General features: G+C 35.4%; 1 protein-coding gene across 1 annotated transcript; it reads right to left on the bottom strand.

The window, feature by feature from the left end:
- Positions 1-3,063: 3,063 nt before the first annotated feature.
- LOC137717274 (amino acid permease 1-like) lies at positions 3,064-6,412 on the bottom strand. Its single transcript, XM_068456582.1, has 6 exons — positions 6,190-6,412; positions 5,845-5,938; positions 4,729-4,946; positions 4,382-4,509; positions 4,033-4,260; positions 3,064-3,486 (listed from the first exon to the last, which is right to left on the bottom strand). The coding sequence occupies exons 1-6, from the start codon at positions 6,347-6,349 to the stop codon at positions 3,064-3,066; spliced, it is 1,251 nt and encodes a 416-aa protein (XP_068312683.1). The 5' UTR covers positions 6,350-6,412.
- Positions 6,413-19,334: the final 12,922 nt, after the last annotated feature.

The following is a 19,334-nucleotide window of genomic DNA, read 5'->3' as shown; positions in this document are numbered from 1 at the left end:
AATCGAAAAAACAAACATTCAAAGATTAGGTAACGGAACAAAAGTTTTCAACAGTTATAAACGAAAAATCACAATGTAACGGTTATTTTAGCTCCGATTTTGATTATTTTTTACAGCTACACTTCTCGACCCTATAAGATTGCATTGAACGAATTCGATCTTCAATTTAAAATATTTACACTAGTGGATACCACAAAATCTTATTTTATACTTGATGGGGAAGTATAACATTAACTCTAAGTGTTTGTTTAATCTACCGTTTTGACTCGATATGCATTCTACGAAAAAATTTTCAACAATCTAACCGTCAAACTTATTTGTACACACTCCGAGATTGCATACGTAAAAAATCATAAAAAAGAAACATTCAGAGGTTACGTAACGAAACAAAAGTTTTTGACGGTTATAAACGAAAAATCACAATTTAACGGTTATTTTAGCTCCGATTTTAATGATTTTTTATAGCTACACTCCTCGACCCTATAAGAATGCAATGAATAAATTTGATCTTCAATTTAAAATATTTACACTAGTGGATACCACAAAATCTTATTTTATACTTAATGGAAGTATAACATTAACTCTTAAGTGTTTGTTTAATCTACCGTTTTGACTCGATATGCATTCTACGAAAATTTTTTCAACGATCTAACCGTCAAACTTATTTGTACACACTCCAAGATTGCATACGTAAAAAATCACAGAAAGCAAACATTCAAAGATTAGGTAACAGAACAAAAGTTTTCGACGGTTATAAACGAAAAATCACAATTTAACAGTTATTTTAGCTCCAATTTTAATGATTTTTTACAGCTACACTCCTCGACTCTATAAGAATGCATCAAACGAATTCGATCTTCAATTTAAAATATTTACACTAGCGGATACCACAAAATCTTATTTTATACTTGATGGGAAAGTATAAGATTAACTCTTAAGTGTTGGTTTAATCTACCGTTTTGATGCAATATGCATTCTACGAAATGTTTTTCAACAATCTAACCGTCAAACTTGTTTGTACACACTCCAAGATTGCATATGTAAAAAATCGCAAAAAACAAACATTCAAAGATTAGGTAACAGAACAAAAGTTTTCGATGATTATAAATGAAAAATCACAATTTAACTGTTATTTTAGCTTCGATTTTGATGATTTTTTGCAGTTACACTCCTCGATCCTATAAGAATGCAATGAATGAATTTGATCTTCAATTTAAATTATTTACACTAGTGGATAAATCTTATTTTATACTTAATGGAAGTATAACATTAACTCTTAAGCATTTTTAAATCTATCATTTGATAGGATATGCATTTTACAAAACTAGTTTCAATGATCCAACAGTCAAATATGTTTGTATATACTCCGAGATAGCATGTGTAAAAAATCGCAAAAAAAAAAAAAAACCATTCAGAGATTATTCTGGTGGCCGTCCAAAATTTTGCTTTGTTCCTATCGGTTATATTCGACAGGGCCATGAGTGAAAAAAATATATTTAAAACATGTGTTTATTTATTTATTTTTAATCAATATAACATTTTAAAATAATAAATTTAGACATTATAAAGTACACCAGATGTTCATGTGTGTTTATGTGCTAGACAATGTGCTTTGTGACACATTGAAAAAAATTGTTTGAATTTCTTTGTATCTTGTTGCTTGCTTGTGAGGGAGCATAATCCTTATTACAAAAATGATAGAGCTTCAGATTGTAGTTTGTTGTTATTATTCTCTCAGAAAATTTATGGCTCGTGGGAATTGAGTTTATTAGACTTTAGAGTCATGAGTGAAAAAAACAATTTAAAATATGTGTTTATTTATTCATTTATTTTTAATCAATATAACATTTTAAAATAATAAAATTTTCATTTTTGTCGGTTATAACCGCCATAATACTAAAATAATAACCGCTAGAAAGTAAAATAATAAAATAGTCAATTTCTGTTGGTTATAACCGCCGCCATTAACTTAAAAACCGCCAGAATCTATAAAAAATATTTTAAAAAAGGATTCAAAAATATTGTCGGTTATAACCGACATGATTTTTTTTATATCCATCACTAAATATCCGCCAGGACTTTATGTTGGATATAACCGACATGATTTTTCTAATATCCGCTACTAATTAAATGATGTGTCAGATATAATTTATACGACAGGATTTTTCTAATATCCGCCAACATCATCCGCCACCTAAAGCTAATATTGTAGTAGTGATACAACATCCTATTGAATTTCTTGCTAACATTGTTTTGTCATAGGCTGATGTTTTTTGGGGGAGAATTGAAAATATTAGAATAACCAACACGAACGTACCCAAAGGTAAACTAACATGTTTTAAGAGATTAGGAAAGCTTATAACTAAGTTGAAAGTTGAGATGGCACGTCAGAAGAATGTCATCCTAATTATCGTGTTTGCTCCTACTTTCTTTTATCAACAATTATCATTTGTAAGATTTGAACTTAGCAACAGAACTACTCAATATTGTTAGATTAAATGATCATTGTGATGTTATAACATAATTTAGAATCTATTATCACACACGTTTTGTGATTTTAGTTTATTAGAGCACTTGGATATTTGGTGCTTTTGATAACATTGATAATAGGCACATAGACATGCATCCTATTTTGTGCTCCAAAAAAGATTTAGATTAGTCTAAAGTGCCTAAGTGGGCTTCCACATACCACCTTAGAAGTTTGAAATGCTTAAAAAGAGAGAAGAAAAAGCAGAATACCTTTGGAAAAAAAAGCATATGTAAATGTAGAAAATGAAGGCTACATAATTAAAAGTCTCCCATCTAGTAACTAGACTACTTCATCATGTAAAAATTAAGAAAATAGTTGTTCTTTTTGAACACCAAACATGTTAATGGAGTAGTTAATAGGATACTATAAGAGCCTAATGAGACTGTTTTTACGTAAACTTCTTAAATTATATTTAATAACAACACTTAAGTCAGTTGCAACTCGCCCAAGACGTCTGCTCTTAGCAAAATCCTTTTATCTAATACACATAGCTATATGCCAATATTGAAGCATATACTAATTTTTGGTTCACTTCACTCTTTAAATTGGAAGACCTTGTAGGCTTTGAGACCCTTATACAGACCATGAATGGCACCAGATGCTGCAGCCAAAGAAAGAAGCAAGCACAAAAAGCTAAACAATTGGAGCCCAAACCATCTAATTGTACATTTCCCAATCTTGTTCTGCACAATGTGCATCTCCAGCGGAATGTACACTATGAGTGGCCAGTAGCCCAGGGCTCCAAGAAGGCCAAGCATGTCGGAGAAGAATGGCAGAGCTATGGCAAGAAACGAGACCAACACCCCATAGGCTGTCCTCCATGACAGCCTAAACATGTTGATGTTGAACTTTACCTTCGCTAGTCTGATTGGAATCTCCCTGTTTATGAACTTGGAATTCGGCCACATCCTTCTAGCCAATAGTTCAATAATACGAAACACCGGTTGGCAAAGTACCTGCTTAAATAGAATAACACCGACCTTAAGTCTATACGTTGACAGTCTAACTTGTTATATTATTAAAAATGTCAATTCGAACAACATATTTAAATATATAATATTTCACTTAGCTCATGATGAATAATATGTTATATTTATAATATTTATAATATGACATATTATGTTATTATATTGTTAATTTGACATATTTAAACAAGATTTAAATCAATAATCACTAAGAAAACATCATCAACAGTCACTAATATAAGTGGCACAAGATGATAGGGTGGCTAAAGCTTTCACTCATTGACAGTCATGCATGCTATTATTAGGCACCCATAGCGCTTTTACTCACCTCATAACCTCATTTTATGCTACTAAACTATTAGAATGTATTCTTGTAGTGAGTTTAGATTCTCAGTTATTGAGAACGTAACGTGTTAAACTATTTAACAAAACAAAATCTTCTGACGTGATATTGTTGTCTTCGTGTTTGAGCACACTTGAGAAGCATAAATTTAGGGAAAAGGTATATATATATATATATATATATATAATATGTACCTGATATGCACCAACTATGTGCACCACAATGAAAACATTAGCCATATCAACGAGCCAGAAGGCTACATCATCTCCAAAACCAGCCAGTAGGTTTTCTGGGGTTTTATTTCCAAATGCAGCATATCCCAACGTACCACACATCATGAATAATATTAACATAGCCAAACCCCCTACTGACACAGCCTTCTTCATCACTTTGTTTTCTGGTGGCGATGACTTTAGAGTGTCCTGAAAATTAATAAAATGCAATATAATGTATAAAACTAAAACTAAATAGAAAAAGCCTCAGTATATTTTTTATAAGTGAGAAAAGAAAGAACTAATTGACTTGGCAATTGGGATGTCTCACTTGGACATCCAAAAGCACTAGAGCATATGAGCAAGCAAAGGCAATATCTCCAGCTGCTGCAAACATCCTCCAAATTTTTTCAGATAAAGGCAGGTCCACTCCTGCAAGAGAAGTTTTTCCTCCATGCCCTGCCCAATCAAAATTTTAAATTATTTCTAGATCGTACTATTATCCTAGTTTGAAGAAGTTCTTATATACAGACGTCATGTCAATATGTGGCACTACCGACACAAATAACAGGCTTAAGCAAAACCAACATGCATGCAATGGAGCCCCCTTTTTGCGTGAGTACGTAGTGCCACATACGTAAAACTTTGTCAATAATTTTTTGGACGGAGAGAACTTACCTGCTATGATTTTTGAAATGGAAAGTCCAATTCCGATAAAGGCATACCCAAACGACATAATTGCTGCAAGCTTTGAGAGCCAAGAGAGCTTGTGAAAATTTGGGAGTTGTGATAAGAGAATTTCTACAATTCCAAATGCAATCACATGTGGAATGTTGGAGAACTTGCATGGGTCATCACTACCATGTTTGCGATGGCAATTCGATTTCTGTATGGCTCTGATTACTCAAATTCACATAAAAATTCGAATTAGTTATTAGTCTAGTGATATTAATTTCTCAAATTTTTGTCTGCAAATAAAGAACAAATAAGAAAAAAACTTAGAAAATTTGAAAAAATAATCAAAATTAGAACTCTATATAGAATTATAACCACCCTTTTAAATTTATGATAATTATAACCAAAATCTAATATAAAAGTACTAATGCACCCTTATGATTAAAACTTTTTACAAAACAAATCCAAAGAAGTTCAAAGCCTCACTTCAGCAACCTAGACAATTCCAGCCCTCTCAAAAAGCTCAAAAGCTTAGCCAATTTTTGATGAGAAGTTTTATTAAGCTCTCGGTTATTTTTCCATTTGATATTAACAGTTCTAAATTTTCAAAAATCCCAATCTTTGTCATCTTCTTCCTATCCCAGCAAGACCCAGAGGTTGGAGCCTCACGCAATGTTACAATTTGTTTTTCGAAGACAATCATATCATTTATTCAAGGTAACCACTAAGCAGTAAGCTCTCCCCCTTTCTTTCCCTCTTGCATTTCTCTTTGTTGAAGATCAAATTGGATTTGAGTACACGTTAAAATCAAATTGGGCTCTGATCTGCAACAAGATTTATAGAAAAAGGATTGTGCTTTTTGTAGATCAATTGTTTGCGGAGTTTATTTCCAAAAGAAAAAGTGTTGGAATCAGATAACACCAAAATGAGTATTGTGGTTACAGCTCTAATCTTTGCAATGGTGGGCGTAATTGCTTCCCTCATTGTTAAAAGGGTATATTAATATTTTTATATCAACTTTTGGTTCTAATTATAATAAAATTAAAAGGATGACTATAATTCTATATAGGATCCAAATTTTGGTTATTTTTTCAAATTTCCCAAAAACGGAAAACTTACATCATGCTCTTTGCCGTAGTTATCGTAAAGCCGACTCCAATGGTAGCAAGATTTAAATATATCATCCATCCACATAACTTGTAAATTGTTCCACCTAATAGGTTGAAGAAATTAAAGACAAATATAGTAGTAACAAAAATTTGACCATGGAAAATAAGGGAAAATGCTCTAATTTACTACTATACGTACTATTCAAAGTGAATGTAATACCACGTAAGCAACCCACGTATCCATTTATGATGCAATAACGGTATTTCATTCACTTTGAATAGTAGTGGCGGTGGACTAGAGCATTTTCCAAACATAAATTTGCATGAGAGTTTCCAAATCGTATGAGTATTTTACCTAAATAGGCTTTGACAGCCTCCATGTAAGAGTAATTTCTCTTGCCAGTGACTGGGTCTGGGAATCTGTAGCAATCTGCTAAGAGAGTAGCAGCATAAAGTGCACCAAATGTGCAGAACAAGAGAATGGAAATGCCACCAAGCCAGCCAAGTTGAGCCATTGCCCATGCCAAAGAGAGCACTCCAGCACCTACTGATGTTGTGATTATGTGTGCACACGCACTCCACACTGTCCCTGCATTTATGTCACATAAAAAGAAGATTAATATCTTTTGACGAAGAAAGAGGTCGAGTGCCTCGTTGCATGTGAAAAAAATGTTAAAAAATTTAAATCTAATTTAAATCGCACTATCTTGTATAAACAGCCGGTATTAGTTGATTCGAGTGTCTGCACAAAGGAGATTTAGAGAAGATTTCAATCCTATTCTAAAAATGGGTCGTCTAATTTTGATATTCAAATTGTTTTTTTAGGCATATATATGCAGATATATTTTCAAATTGTTAACTTCAAACAAAAAGCCCAAACAAAACCAGAATCTGACTACATTAATTAATTTCCAAATTATTAATAGTAGTTTCCAAAGAAAGTTTGTTACATGCATAAATGACTGTATTTCAGTTGATCCAAATAAAAAGACTCTATTGAAGGTTTTTTTACCACCTTTTTCCAAGAAAATTATTCAAGACATACTTGGAATATTTTTTTTGCATACACAATTACGTATATCTGGCACTCATTTTTACCTTTCACACATACTGTTAATTTTTGTCTTTTCATCTTCTTCAATTCATTCCATCCGACGGTCACAAATTAAGAGGCATGTATAGAAGGTAAAAAAAGATGTGTGAATAGCATGATTCTAAATTAATACTTCTTGTAATATTTAAAATAAATGCAATTTTCTCCTAAAGAAACCAGGAAAATATGCTATTTTTTATCAGCAAAACGATGCAATAATCTAGACATCAAAACTTTTTTTTTCTTTCTGAACTGTTGCTTCTAGGTAGTTCTTATTTAATTGCCAGTTTCCACCCAGTCTTCCTCAGCCCAAATATTGGAAGGAAAAGAAAAGGAAGGTAGAGAAATTTATCAAAGGAGAAAAAGATCAATTTTATTACAGGAGATATATTGAAAAACAAGATGAATGTAAGCCTGTATATAGAGAAAAAGAGGTTAAAAACTTGGCAGAGAGAAACTAAAAAGAACATACCAGTTCTTTTCGATTTTCCGTCATCGTCTACATCTCCTTCTTCCACATTTTGGAGAGGATTGAAACCAGTTTCACATAATTCATTCTGAAATTCATGATCAATCACACTAGTTGTACTCGCCATGTCTGCCTAAGGAAGCTCTTCCTTTCAGATAAAATTCTGCAGAGTCTTTGGGAAATGAGTATCGATACATATGTATTTATGTATATAGATACAAAGATATGTATATAGATAGGCCCTTTATGGGGAGGGACTCTCATTTTTGAAAAGAAAAAAAAAAAGGAATTAGTTATGGGACTCACTTCATATCGAACTTTAACAATTCGAACTATCTATGTTGTAAATCTTGATTCATATATCATCCTTACAAAAATTCAGTTCAATCAAAAACCATTTGCTCATTCAATTGTGACGATAAAATTTCAATGTTTCTTAGACCATAGTGTTCGTCAATTTCTTTGAACTCACTTAGATGCCTCAAATATTTCCGATTTGACTAATATTTTGCTAGAATGATTTATAAAGGAAAATAGACAGTTTAGATTGTTAAAGTTCGATGTCGTTTGGACCCCCAACTAATCTCCATTAAAAAAAAAAAAAAAAATAGAACCTCTTTCCTTAAAGGCTCTGGATATATGGATATCTACAAGTCTACAAACTCCCACTCTCAAAAAATGGTGGATGCATTAATACCTTCTTATTGTGCATGCCTTATTTTATACAATATTTCAAATTACTTTAATGGATGCAAGAAGGGATATAAACTCAAAAGAATGAAAGATTTTTCAATGTGTCGGGAACACAGTCTAACACATCAAGTACAATAATACAATTAGTTGAAAATTTGAAAAAAAATTCCAACCAATTTTGTTATAACACTTTGTATATTAGATCGTGTTCTTGCCACATTAAAAAAAATTCTCCAGGGGCAACACACTAGGTACCTTCTTTTGTGGCGATTTGCAATGTCCTTTATCTTTTAAAGCTAAGGTGACATCAATTTTTCATGTTTTGAATTTGACTAAAGTATCAATTGACCACCGAATTTTGCATGGTGTGGATTATAAATTCATATCCTTATTGAACGCCAGATGGAGGGAGGCGTTATATAAATTCATATCCTTATTGAACGCCAGATGGAGGGAGGCGTTATAATAACGCTGAGCCTTATCATATACACATGTAAGGTAAGTTGGAAAGACCAATATGTATGTGCACTCTTGAGTGCACCTCCTTTTTCACTTGGTTGTGCTTTACGGAGATACACATACATATATGAGATATTTTTTAAAGTGTCGCGAACATGGTTTGGTATATCAAGTGTTATAATTTAGAAAAAAATATTTTACCCAATTATACTGTGACATTTACTGTAACACGTTGTGTTCTTGGTAGATTGAAAATTTTATCTATAAATGATACTAAGGAGGTAGGGGGCAATGGGTGTCTCTGACCCTCACAAGATGCCTTTGTTACCATTAAAATTTAGCATCTGATTCCAAGAAATATATTAATACACAGATAATACAAGTCATGTGCATTTGATACTATTTTTGCACATCATATACACTAAGACCATTATGAATGTGTATTAATTAGAGCACCAAGAACTTCGTCTTCGATCAATAAGGTTGTAATTCGAATCTAAGACTTCTTTTAACATTAAATATTGGAAAGAAAAATATCGGAAGATCTAAGATATATTAAAAATTAAATTTGCGATAAAAATCAAGCTTTTTAGTCAAAATGATTCCTAATATTGGCATAACTCCTTACTTGGTTCCTGACAATGAAAATCGATGGAAGTGGTTCCTGAATTTGTCCACCGTAAATTATTTTGATCATTCTATGAAAAATCTGTCAATATTCTCGTTAAGTGGAGGGGTTAGTTTGACTAATAAAAAATTATATCTTTGTCAAAAATGGGTATAACCTAAATTATATATATGTGAACAATCAATATTTGAGGACTTCTTTGTCACATCCTCATTGTCATAAGATTCTGACTCCGCTATTAAATATATGCATGGTTATAAGAAATCGAACGAAATTACGCATTACTTAGTTGCGATATTTAACTTTCGGATCTGCATTTTTCTAGGACCACAATTTTGTTTGAACAAGTAATATCTACATCCAACCTTAACTGACGATTAACTTTGCCTTAATGATCTGTGCACTGCATTCATACTTATAGTAAATAGTCCACTTCAGTGGCAGGCGTTTGGTAATGCATGCAAGACCCAAAAGAAGAAAAAGGGGCCAGATTAACCCACCCTACTATCACCCTCAATGTATATATGAAATTTCGAACAGAAGGTGATATATTGGCATCGGAGAGTCGGGGACGGCAATGATATTATACTAATACAGTGATACGTACTGTAATAATCTTCCCTGTAGGGAAAGAAGGTTTCTTGTGTACATATTCTCTTTTACGATGTCGGAAAGTCTCACTTAGATTTACTTTGAGAGATTCCAAATAAAGTTTCTTAATTAAGGCAATAATAGCGTTTTATGTTTTATTAGTTTTAGGTCAAAATCAAATCCACTAGAAGACAAACCCACATCTGTCACGATGGATGCCCGTGGTAAATTGCAAGCCACCACGAACAATGTGCCTATTAAGTATCTAGATGTGATAAAAAGTTCTAACTTTTACCACAGGCAAAGCGCATTGTTAATTACATAATAATCACAGATAATGATCATGATAGATTAGAGTTAAACAGCACGCGCTACTGGATGTTGTGGATTACTAATTGACCACAGCCAATGCCTGTTATAAAATGTTTTCTAAAATAAAATAAAAAAATTAATTAAAAATATATTAAGAAGCAACAAAAATTGCACATTTACTATATAGTAAAATATATCATGAATAATCATATAGTCAAAATGTATTACAAGATGTACAAACCTAACAACACCACCAATGATTTATACTAAGAATACCGAATTGTATTACAAGATGTGCAAAGTTAACAACACCACCCATGATTGTATCTTAAGCTTTTGAGCAGATTCTTGGTCATTACAACATTACAAACTTTCTTAAATTTCTTTCATTTTTCATCATTATAGAACTCAGTAGATTTTTTTGGTTCTCTCTTGATCACAACAGATGTTCGTTTGTACAATTGAATTGGTGCAGCAATATTAGGGCCTATTAGTGTTCATTTTCTTTATTTATTTACAATTTATGTGTGATTGAAAATTATAATTTTATTTAAGCATGTTACATTTTTTTTCTTCCCAACTATCAATTTGTTGCTTGAGGTTTTAAATTTTTTGCACATTATGGCGCAAATAACTAGGAATAGCAAAAGAAATCTAATAATACAAGAAGCTCATACTTTTGGCATTTCAAATGGCATAGAAATGTTTAATGAAAATATTTTTTTATGCTGGTGATGGGTATGTGTTGCCTGAATGCCCTACATTTGCAAAACAAAGTTTGATGATGCACCAAGAGAACAACAACTGTCTTTTGAAATTTTAACAGAGAAACATACACATGAGAGACAACAATTATCACGTGTTGATCAAGGAAGTTCAGAAATGCTGATTAGTATATATGCATAACTAGGATTGTAAATACGGTTTTATATATGTAGTAATGGAATTGTAAATATCAATGTAATTGTGTGTAAACCTGCAACATCGTGCGGGTTTTTTTGCCTGTTACATTCAAAGCTTGAAATTGTGAACGTAGATTTGGTTTTCTAATTCGGATTGGTTTTCTAATTCGGATTTGGTTTTCTAAGTAGATTTGGCTTCCCGGTCAACGTAGGAATAAACTCCAGGCAACTCCAGGACTACATGTTTCCTTTCACGTTACGGTAACCAAATCCACTCTAGATTATTGGCGCTATAAATAGGGATCCCATTCCACAACTTTCAATTCAATCAAAACCACCAAACAAACATCGCCTCCAGCAGCTCACCACCAACAACTCCCTTGAAGAAGAGGAAGTTGTCGTCTTCGCCGGTAGAGGAGAACCACCGGACCGCCACCACCGACACCGCCTTTCAGTATCTACCGGACGTAAAAACCACCGACTGCTCCAAATTTGATGGGGAATTACTACGCGAAGAAATCATAGGCGAAATCCTGGTGAGGTTGCCGTCGGTAAAATCTGTAATCAAGTGCACCGCCGTGTGTAAGTCTTGGAAATATCTGATAGAAAGCCCGTCCTTCATTGACGCCCATCTCCGACGCCGCATCTTCCTCAACCAAAACCAAGTTGCTGATAATGATGATGACCAACTTGTTGATGATGATGATGATGGTGATGTCGGTAGTCTCCATCTACTAAAAGGACCCTTCCATTTTAAGGGATACTTGCCGTATTGGGATAAGCCTGATTCTGTTTCTGCATCTTTCCTTAGATTTGATAGTACTAACAGCAAGGCTATAACTAATTTCAGTTCGACTCACGGCGAACTTACTTCTTTCGATTACGATCTGGCCGGGACTTGCAACGGCCTCATATGCCTTGCTAATGATGAGGACTTCACCCCCGAAGTCCCCGCAATAATGTGGAACCCTTCGGTTAGAAAATTCGTGACTTTCCCCCTTCTACCATTACCATCCCTTGGACCAACGAAGAAGAAGAAGAAAACATTAACTTGCCGTATTATATTTCTACTTCGTTCGGCTACGATTCCCGCACCAAAGACTACAAAGTTTTGAGAATAATTTTTAGTAATGATCATTCTTTTTATCCTGCCGGGAACACCCCGTATGGGGTTGAGGTTTACTCTTTAGCCAGAGGCTCCTGGAAGATTCTTAGTCCTCCTCCTCCAGCTCCACCTGCTGTTTCTTTTCCTGGTTGCCATGCTTTCTGTAATAACAACCACAAATGTCCTAGGAATGTTTTCGTCAATGGTGCCGTGCACTGGCTTCTGCCCCACGATCAAAGCTCTGGCGAAGATGTTGTTAAAGAAATCAACCCCATCTCATTGAAAGGCCTTCACAAATCTAGAATAAAGGATTCTAGAACATTCACTAAAGTTGGTTAGCTAGATTATCCAAGTTAAAGTAGTCCTTTGTAGAAAGGACTAGAATGTTGTTTCTTAAGTTGGTGGAAGAGTCTAGAAGAATGGTGAGGTTTCCACCAACATGCAAGATTAGTGTAGATAATTCAGGCTTAGGAAGTTAGTGGAATTATCTAGATATCTCTAGCATCATGTTTCCATGCTTCTCCAAGGTTCCATTCATGCCTATAAAAGGAGAAGGCATCCACACCATTTGTATCAACCAACAACCAACCAATGTAACCAACCAAGCAAGTAAGAAGTAGTAGGCAACCAAGTGAGATCTAGTGAGAAGTAAGAGTAGTCTTGTGAGGAGAGTGAGTGGTCTAGAGTTTGTCTCTAGAAAGTGAGTGAGTGTCATTGCTTCTAAAGTGTGTCTTTGAGAGTTTTGAGTGTTGTAATATTTTGTGTGTGTAATACAAGTAATTTGTTTAATTGTGTTATCTTTCCAACACTTATGTTAAAGTTGTGTACTCTAATCTTTCCTCAACAATTGGTATCAGAGCGGTACGATCAGGGACCGTCTCTAGTGAAGCTTTTATGAATCGTGAGAAGTTTAGTACTTTGCAAGATTATTCGTTAATCTTGTTCGGCTTATCGAAGTTTTGCCAACATGATGGGAGATCTTCAAGTTGTTGGAGCAATCAAGAAGTTGAACAACAAAAATTACAACACATGGGCGACTTGCATGGAGTCTTACCTACAAGGCCAAGATCTTTGGGATGTTGTCGGCGGTAATGAAGTTACGCAGCCGGAAGAAGACACTAGCGGCACTTTGCAGAAGTGGAAGAACAAGGCAGGAAAGGCAATGTTTGCCTTAAAAACCACAGTTGAAGATGACATGTTGGAGCACATACGGAAAGCCAAGACACTAAAAGAAGCATGAGACACCTTTACCACACTCTTTTCAAAGAGAAACGACACAAAACTACAGCTTCTCGAGAACGAGTTGTTATCGGTGGCTCAACGAGACATAACGATTGCCGAATATTTCCACAAGGTAAATTCTATTTGCCGTGAAATTTCTGAATTAGATCTTAGTGCAACCATTGTAGAATCCAAGATAAAAAGAATAATTATCCATGGATTGAGACTCGAATATCAAGGCTTCGTTGCCGCTTTACAAGGATGGCCGACCCAACCATCACTTGTTGAGTTTGAGAATTTGCTTATTGATCAAGAAGCATTGGCAAAGCAAATGGGAGAGGTCTCATCAAGAGATGAGGAGGAAGCGCTCTACACCAAAAGTAAAGGCATCTTCAAGTAGCATGCTGATGGTGGATCTAAAAGAAATGGTGACAAGGAAAAAGGTCGTCAAGGATGAGGGTGTTCTCGGCCAGGGGGAGCTCCGAAGTATCATGGCAATCGTGGTCAGTCCTAGAATAATAAAAGGTTTGAGGGGAAATGTTACAATTGCGGAAAGAAGGGCCACATAGCGAAGAATTGCTGGTTCAAAAAGCCCGCAAAGAGTAATGTCGCCAACTCAGAGAACAAAAGTGAAGATGACTAGGACGTCATAGCATATCTAACCCTAGAGGAAGAATGAGACACTGAAGCATTCGTTGCTATGGAGAAGCAAAAGTCAACTTTCACAGCAGCAAATTAAGAGTCGATTAACTATGAGAATGATTGGATCATGGATTCGGGTTGCTCAAACCATATGACGGATGATGAGAAAAAGTGACAAAGTTTGACAGAGTACAAGAGAGGTCACTTGGTGGTGACGGCCAACGACTCGAGGCTACCGATTGCTCACATCGGTAAGGCTGTAATTGTGCCCCGCTACAACACTAACCATGTGCCGCTTCAAAATGTCTACCATGTTCCAGGTATGAAGAAAAATCTGCTTTCAGTGCCTCAACTGACGTTATTGGGAAATTATGTCTTGTTTGGTCCACGAGATATGAAGGTGTATCAACACCTCAAGATCTTAGGGACGCCAACAATGGAGGGACGGCGACTGCAGTCAATCTATGTAATGTCAACAGAAATTGCATAAGTAGACAAAACAAGGAAGAGCGAGACAGCAGATTTATGGCACATGAGATTGGGTCACGTTAGCTATCACAAGCTAAATGTGATGATGAAGAAGTCAATGCTTAAGAGGCTACCTCAGCTTGACATGAGAACATACACGGTTTGTGCAGGTTGCCAATATGGTAAAGCACATCAATTACCATACGAAGAGTCAAAGTTCAAAAGCAAAAGAACCGTTAGAGTTGGTTTATTCCGATGTGTTCAGGCCCATTTAGCAACCATCGATAAGTGGGATGCGATACATGGTGACGTTCATTGATGACTTCTCTAGATATGTATGGATTTTTTTTTATGAAAGAAAAATCTGAAACATTTTCAAAATTTAAAGAGTTTAAGGAGACAGTCGAATGAGAAGTGGGAAAGAAGATCCATTGCATACGAATGGATAATGGAGGAGAATATACCTCGAATGAGTTTTCCCAATATCTACAAGATTATAGAATACGTCACCAGTTCACATGTGCTAACATGCCACAACAGAATGGCGTAGCAAAAAGAAAGAACCGGCATCTTACAAAAATATGTCGAAGTATACTCCATGCCAAGAATGTACCAGGAAGGTTTTGGGCTGAAGCCATGAGAATTCCAGCTCATGTGATCAACAGGTTTCCTCAACCAAGGTTAGAATTTGTCTCACCTTTTGAGAAACTGTGGGAAATGAAACCTACAGTTAGTTACTTTTAAGTATTTGGTTGTGTGTGCTACGTATTTGTTCCAACTCATTTACGTAGCAAGTTTGACAAGAAGACAATCAGATGTATCTTTGTGGTATACGATAGCCAAAGAAAAGGGTGGAAATGTTGTGATCCTACAACTGGAAGGTGTTACACATCGCGATATGTGGTGTTTGATAAAGCATCTTCTTGGTGATCCTAAGAAAAATAGGCGTTGCCTGATTCGAAAGAGATTGAAGATAAGTTGCAGCAAAAGATGGGGAAACAAGCTGTTCGAATCCAATTGAGACCAAAGGAGTCTGAGGATTCACTTGATGGTGATGGTGTTGAGCAAGCAGTGGCAAGCTGGTGTATATTAACAACCAGAAGAAGATAGACCTGGTGAAGTGGAAGTATCAACTCCACAATCACAACTAAGGAGGTCAACAAGAATCCGGAAGCTAAATCCTAAATACGCCAACATAGCCATAGAATAAGAAGCATTTGAACCAGAGTGGCTCAAAGTTAAGAGAAAAGGTCACTGTAGTGGAGCTAAATCAGGCTTGGAATCTAGTGTCAAAGTAAGAGATTTGAAACCCATATCATGCAAATGGGTGTTCAAGATAAAGCGTTGTCAACCTAACGTAGAGAGAAAAATAAGATGGTGTTGAGGGGGACTGTTAAAGAAATTAACCCCAGCTCATTGAAAGACCTTCACAAATCTAGAATAAAAAATTCTAGAACATTCACAAAAGTTGGTTAGCTAGATTATCAAAGTTAAAGTAGTCATTTATAGAAAGGACTAGAAGGTTGTTTCTTAAGTTGGTGGAAGAGTCTAGAAGAATGGTGAGGTTTCCACCAACATGCAAGATTAGGGTAGATAATTCAGGCTTAGGAAGTTAGTGGAATTATCTAGATATCTCTAGCATGATGTTTCCATGCTTCTCCAAGGTTCCATCCATGCCTATAAAAGGAGACGGCATCCACACCATTTGTATCAACCAACAACCAACCAATGTAACCAACCAAGCAAGTAAAAAGTAGTAGGCAACCAAGTGAGAGTGAGAAGTAAGAGTAGTCTTGTGAGGGGTGTGAGTGGTCTAGATTAATCAACTCCATAGAGACGCTAGAGCAGTTTTAGGGTGGAGTTATGTCGAGATAAGAGGATTCATGAAGTTTCAGTTTGGCCAGGTTTTTTTTTCCAAGCTTTAGTCCGATCACTTTCCATCATTGTTAGGACCTCAAATAGGTATGGTTGTGTTCTATTCTTCAAGAGCTTCAAATCCATATAAAATTCATGGATTTTAGTTGAAAAGTGAAGAAGATATTGAAGTTTGAAATTTTTCCAGAATCCGGCGTAACAGACGGAAGCCAAAGGTGGCTCCTGCAAAGTTCACCGGAGAAGGAGGGGAATATTTCGTCAACTTTGATGGAATATACTGACGGCGTCAGGTAACTTCGTTAGTTTTTAAACAGAATATTCTATTATTTAACGGAATATTCCCTAACGCTGTTAGGGATTCTGTCAGTGTGCCAAACAAGTGCCTGTGCGTGGTCGATGTGTATGGTCGTCCCTTGGCAGGCGCATGTGACGTCCAAAAATTATTCTAAAAATATGGCGGTGTCCGTGTTGTCAAGTAGATCATTTTGGCATATTCTAACACCCCATTTGAGCAACGTATGAGGAATTAAACCTAAGTTTTGTTTATGTGCTATTGAATTAACGTTAAATTAGTTATTTCGCATATAGATGAGACGCATCCTGAGGACAAGCGTGGTTAGGTGAGACTTGGGGGATACGATCCTGCTACTTACCAGTGAGTGAGCTTTTGTTTTCTACATATGTATATATGCTTACGATTCCCAGAAACTGTTTTAAATGAACGTATGTTTTAAATGCCATGTCATGTGTGCATTATGTGTTAGTATTGCATTAGTATAGTTATGCATAGTATTGAATGAGGCTGCAGAGGCCTAGGTAAGCATCAGGAGAGTACATCATGATGGTATTAGTTATATTGTGTATGGTTATACGTTGATGCATTGTGAGATCATTATCCTGGCCAGGGCACAGTGCTTCACATGATGTTCACCTCCCGCACCACACACTCACCTTGGATCCAAGTTTGGTGCACAACCCTGTCGTACAGACCACAATAGGTGGTTTCGACTCGTAGGTGACCCATGATTATTCACACAGCCTTCACGTGATCGCAGCACTTGAGCGTACTTATTTACACCCAACCCTGTCATATAGACCACAATAGGTGGTTTCGACTCATGTGTAGGCATACCTAATGAGCTATAGATTCAGATGTACATGTCACATTAGGTGACTTCGGCTGGCATACTATTCTACATTGATTTGTATCACCTGACTTGCACATTTTATTGTTAAACATCTTGACATGGCATACCTTTGTTTTCACTACTTCTAAGCATTGTTTTTATATACTTATGTGTTATTAATTTCTGGGAAATTATACGGGTTTTACAGTGAAAGGTTAGTACGTTCATAAAGACAACTATGTTTTCAAAAGCTTTGTTTTTGCCCACTCACGTTTTTTGTTTTGCGCCCCTCCAGGTTCTAGGTAGCTAATCATCCTTGGTGGCTTATGAGGACTTCACGGTATTTCTGACATCTCTATAAATAAGTAGGGATATTCTCCCTATTTGAATAATGAGTACTCGTTTAGTTTGACCGCACTTGTGATACCTATGCTCTGAAACGTTTGTAGAATGATTGGGTCACTTCCACACACACTTCGTATTATCTTTAGTATAGATAAGTTTTAGTTAGTTTTTTTATTTATTCACAATTTCTTATTATCATTTTCACTTTTGTTGCGCACTTGGCTATGTCACCCTCACGTGACGGCCAGCACGTCTCGACTTTGGTCGGGGTGTGTCAAAATATTTTGTTGCGCAAGGTTTTTGACTTTTTGTTTTAATATTTCTCTTATATTAATTTAATTATATTAATTGTTTATGCAACGAAATATTTGGTAGCACAAGATTTTTAGAATGTTTACTTTTTTAATTTAATTTAATTATATGATTATAATTTTTTTAATTATTTTAATTTAAATTGACATATTCAAAACAAAATTACATATGAAAAATAGTGATCAAATTATCCAATATATACAATATATTCAAAATGTACACATAAATTAACAAAGTACAATAATAAAATCCTAATACAAGTCTATTGTGGTGGTAGTGGCAGGGGATATGTTTCGATAGCGTCCTAATCCTCAACTTTAGCCATCAAAGTATCAATGATTCCCTACAAAAAAAAAAGAAAAAAAAAGGGTCAAATAACGGAAAAATAACAAAAAATTGGCATAATCTCCCCTAAAATTGGTATACCCCAAATTCGATCCCAAACTCCACTCCTCATCCTATCCTCGACCCCAAACCCCATACCAAACTCAAAACTAAATCCAAATACACATATTAATGAAAAAAAATTAAAATTTGGGGAGAATATACCTTTTGGCAAGATTGAGAGTGAGTGAGAATGAGAGGGAGGAGTGAATGTGAGAGAATTAGAGGAGATAGTGAGAGAGAGAGAGAGATGAGAGAGTGAGTGAGAGTGAGAGATAGTGAAGAGAGAGAAGAGAGATTAAGTGAGAGGTGTGAGTGTGAGAGAGAGGGTTGGATTTGGGGAGAGGGAAAGATAAAGGAGAGGTAAGAGTAGAGAAAGACATTGAGAAAATGGTGGAGGAGTTATTTTGGTTTTAAAAGCTGTATCACTTTGCGCGATGAAGGATATGAGTTTGCACGATGAAATATTGGTCGTGCAAAGTCTTAAAAAAATTTCCCACGTCCCATTTTTGGTGCCCGCCCAAATTTTTAGAGCTTTGCAGAACGAAAAAAATTGGTCGTGCAAAGTCTTTAAAAAAATTTCCTACATCCCATTTTTTGTGCCCGCCCAAATTTTTAGGGTTTTGCGCGATGAAAAGTTGGTCATGCAATGTCTTAAAAAAAAATTTCCCGTGTCCCATTTTTGGTGCCTGCCCAAATTTTTAGAGTTTTGCGCGACGAAAAATTGGTCGTGCAAAGTCTTAAAAAAAAAAATTTCCCACGTCCCATTTTAGGCTCACGTCCAAAATTAAGGATTATAAGTGCCGAAATATTGGTTCGTAGCGCAAAATTTATAAAAATAATTTTTATAAATAATAAAAAAGAAAATAATTTA

The sequence above is a fragment of the Pyrus communis genome, chromosome 15 (assembly GCF_963583255.1).
Source record: "Pyrus communis chromosome 15, drPyrComm1.1, whole genome shotgun sequence".
Classification (NCBI taxonomy): domain Eukaryota; kingdom Viridiplantae; phylum Streptophyta; class Magnoliopsida; order Rosales; family Rosaceae; genus Pyrus; species Pyrus communis.
This window is presented reverse-complemented; position numbering and strand designations above follow the sequence as displayed.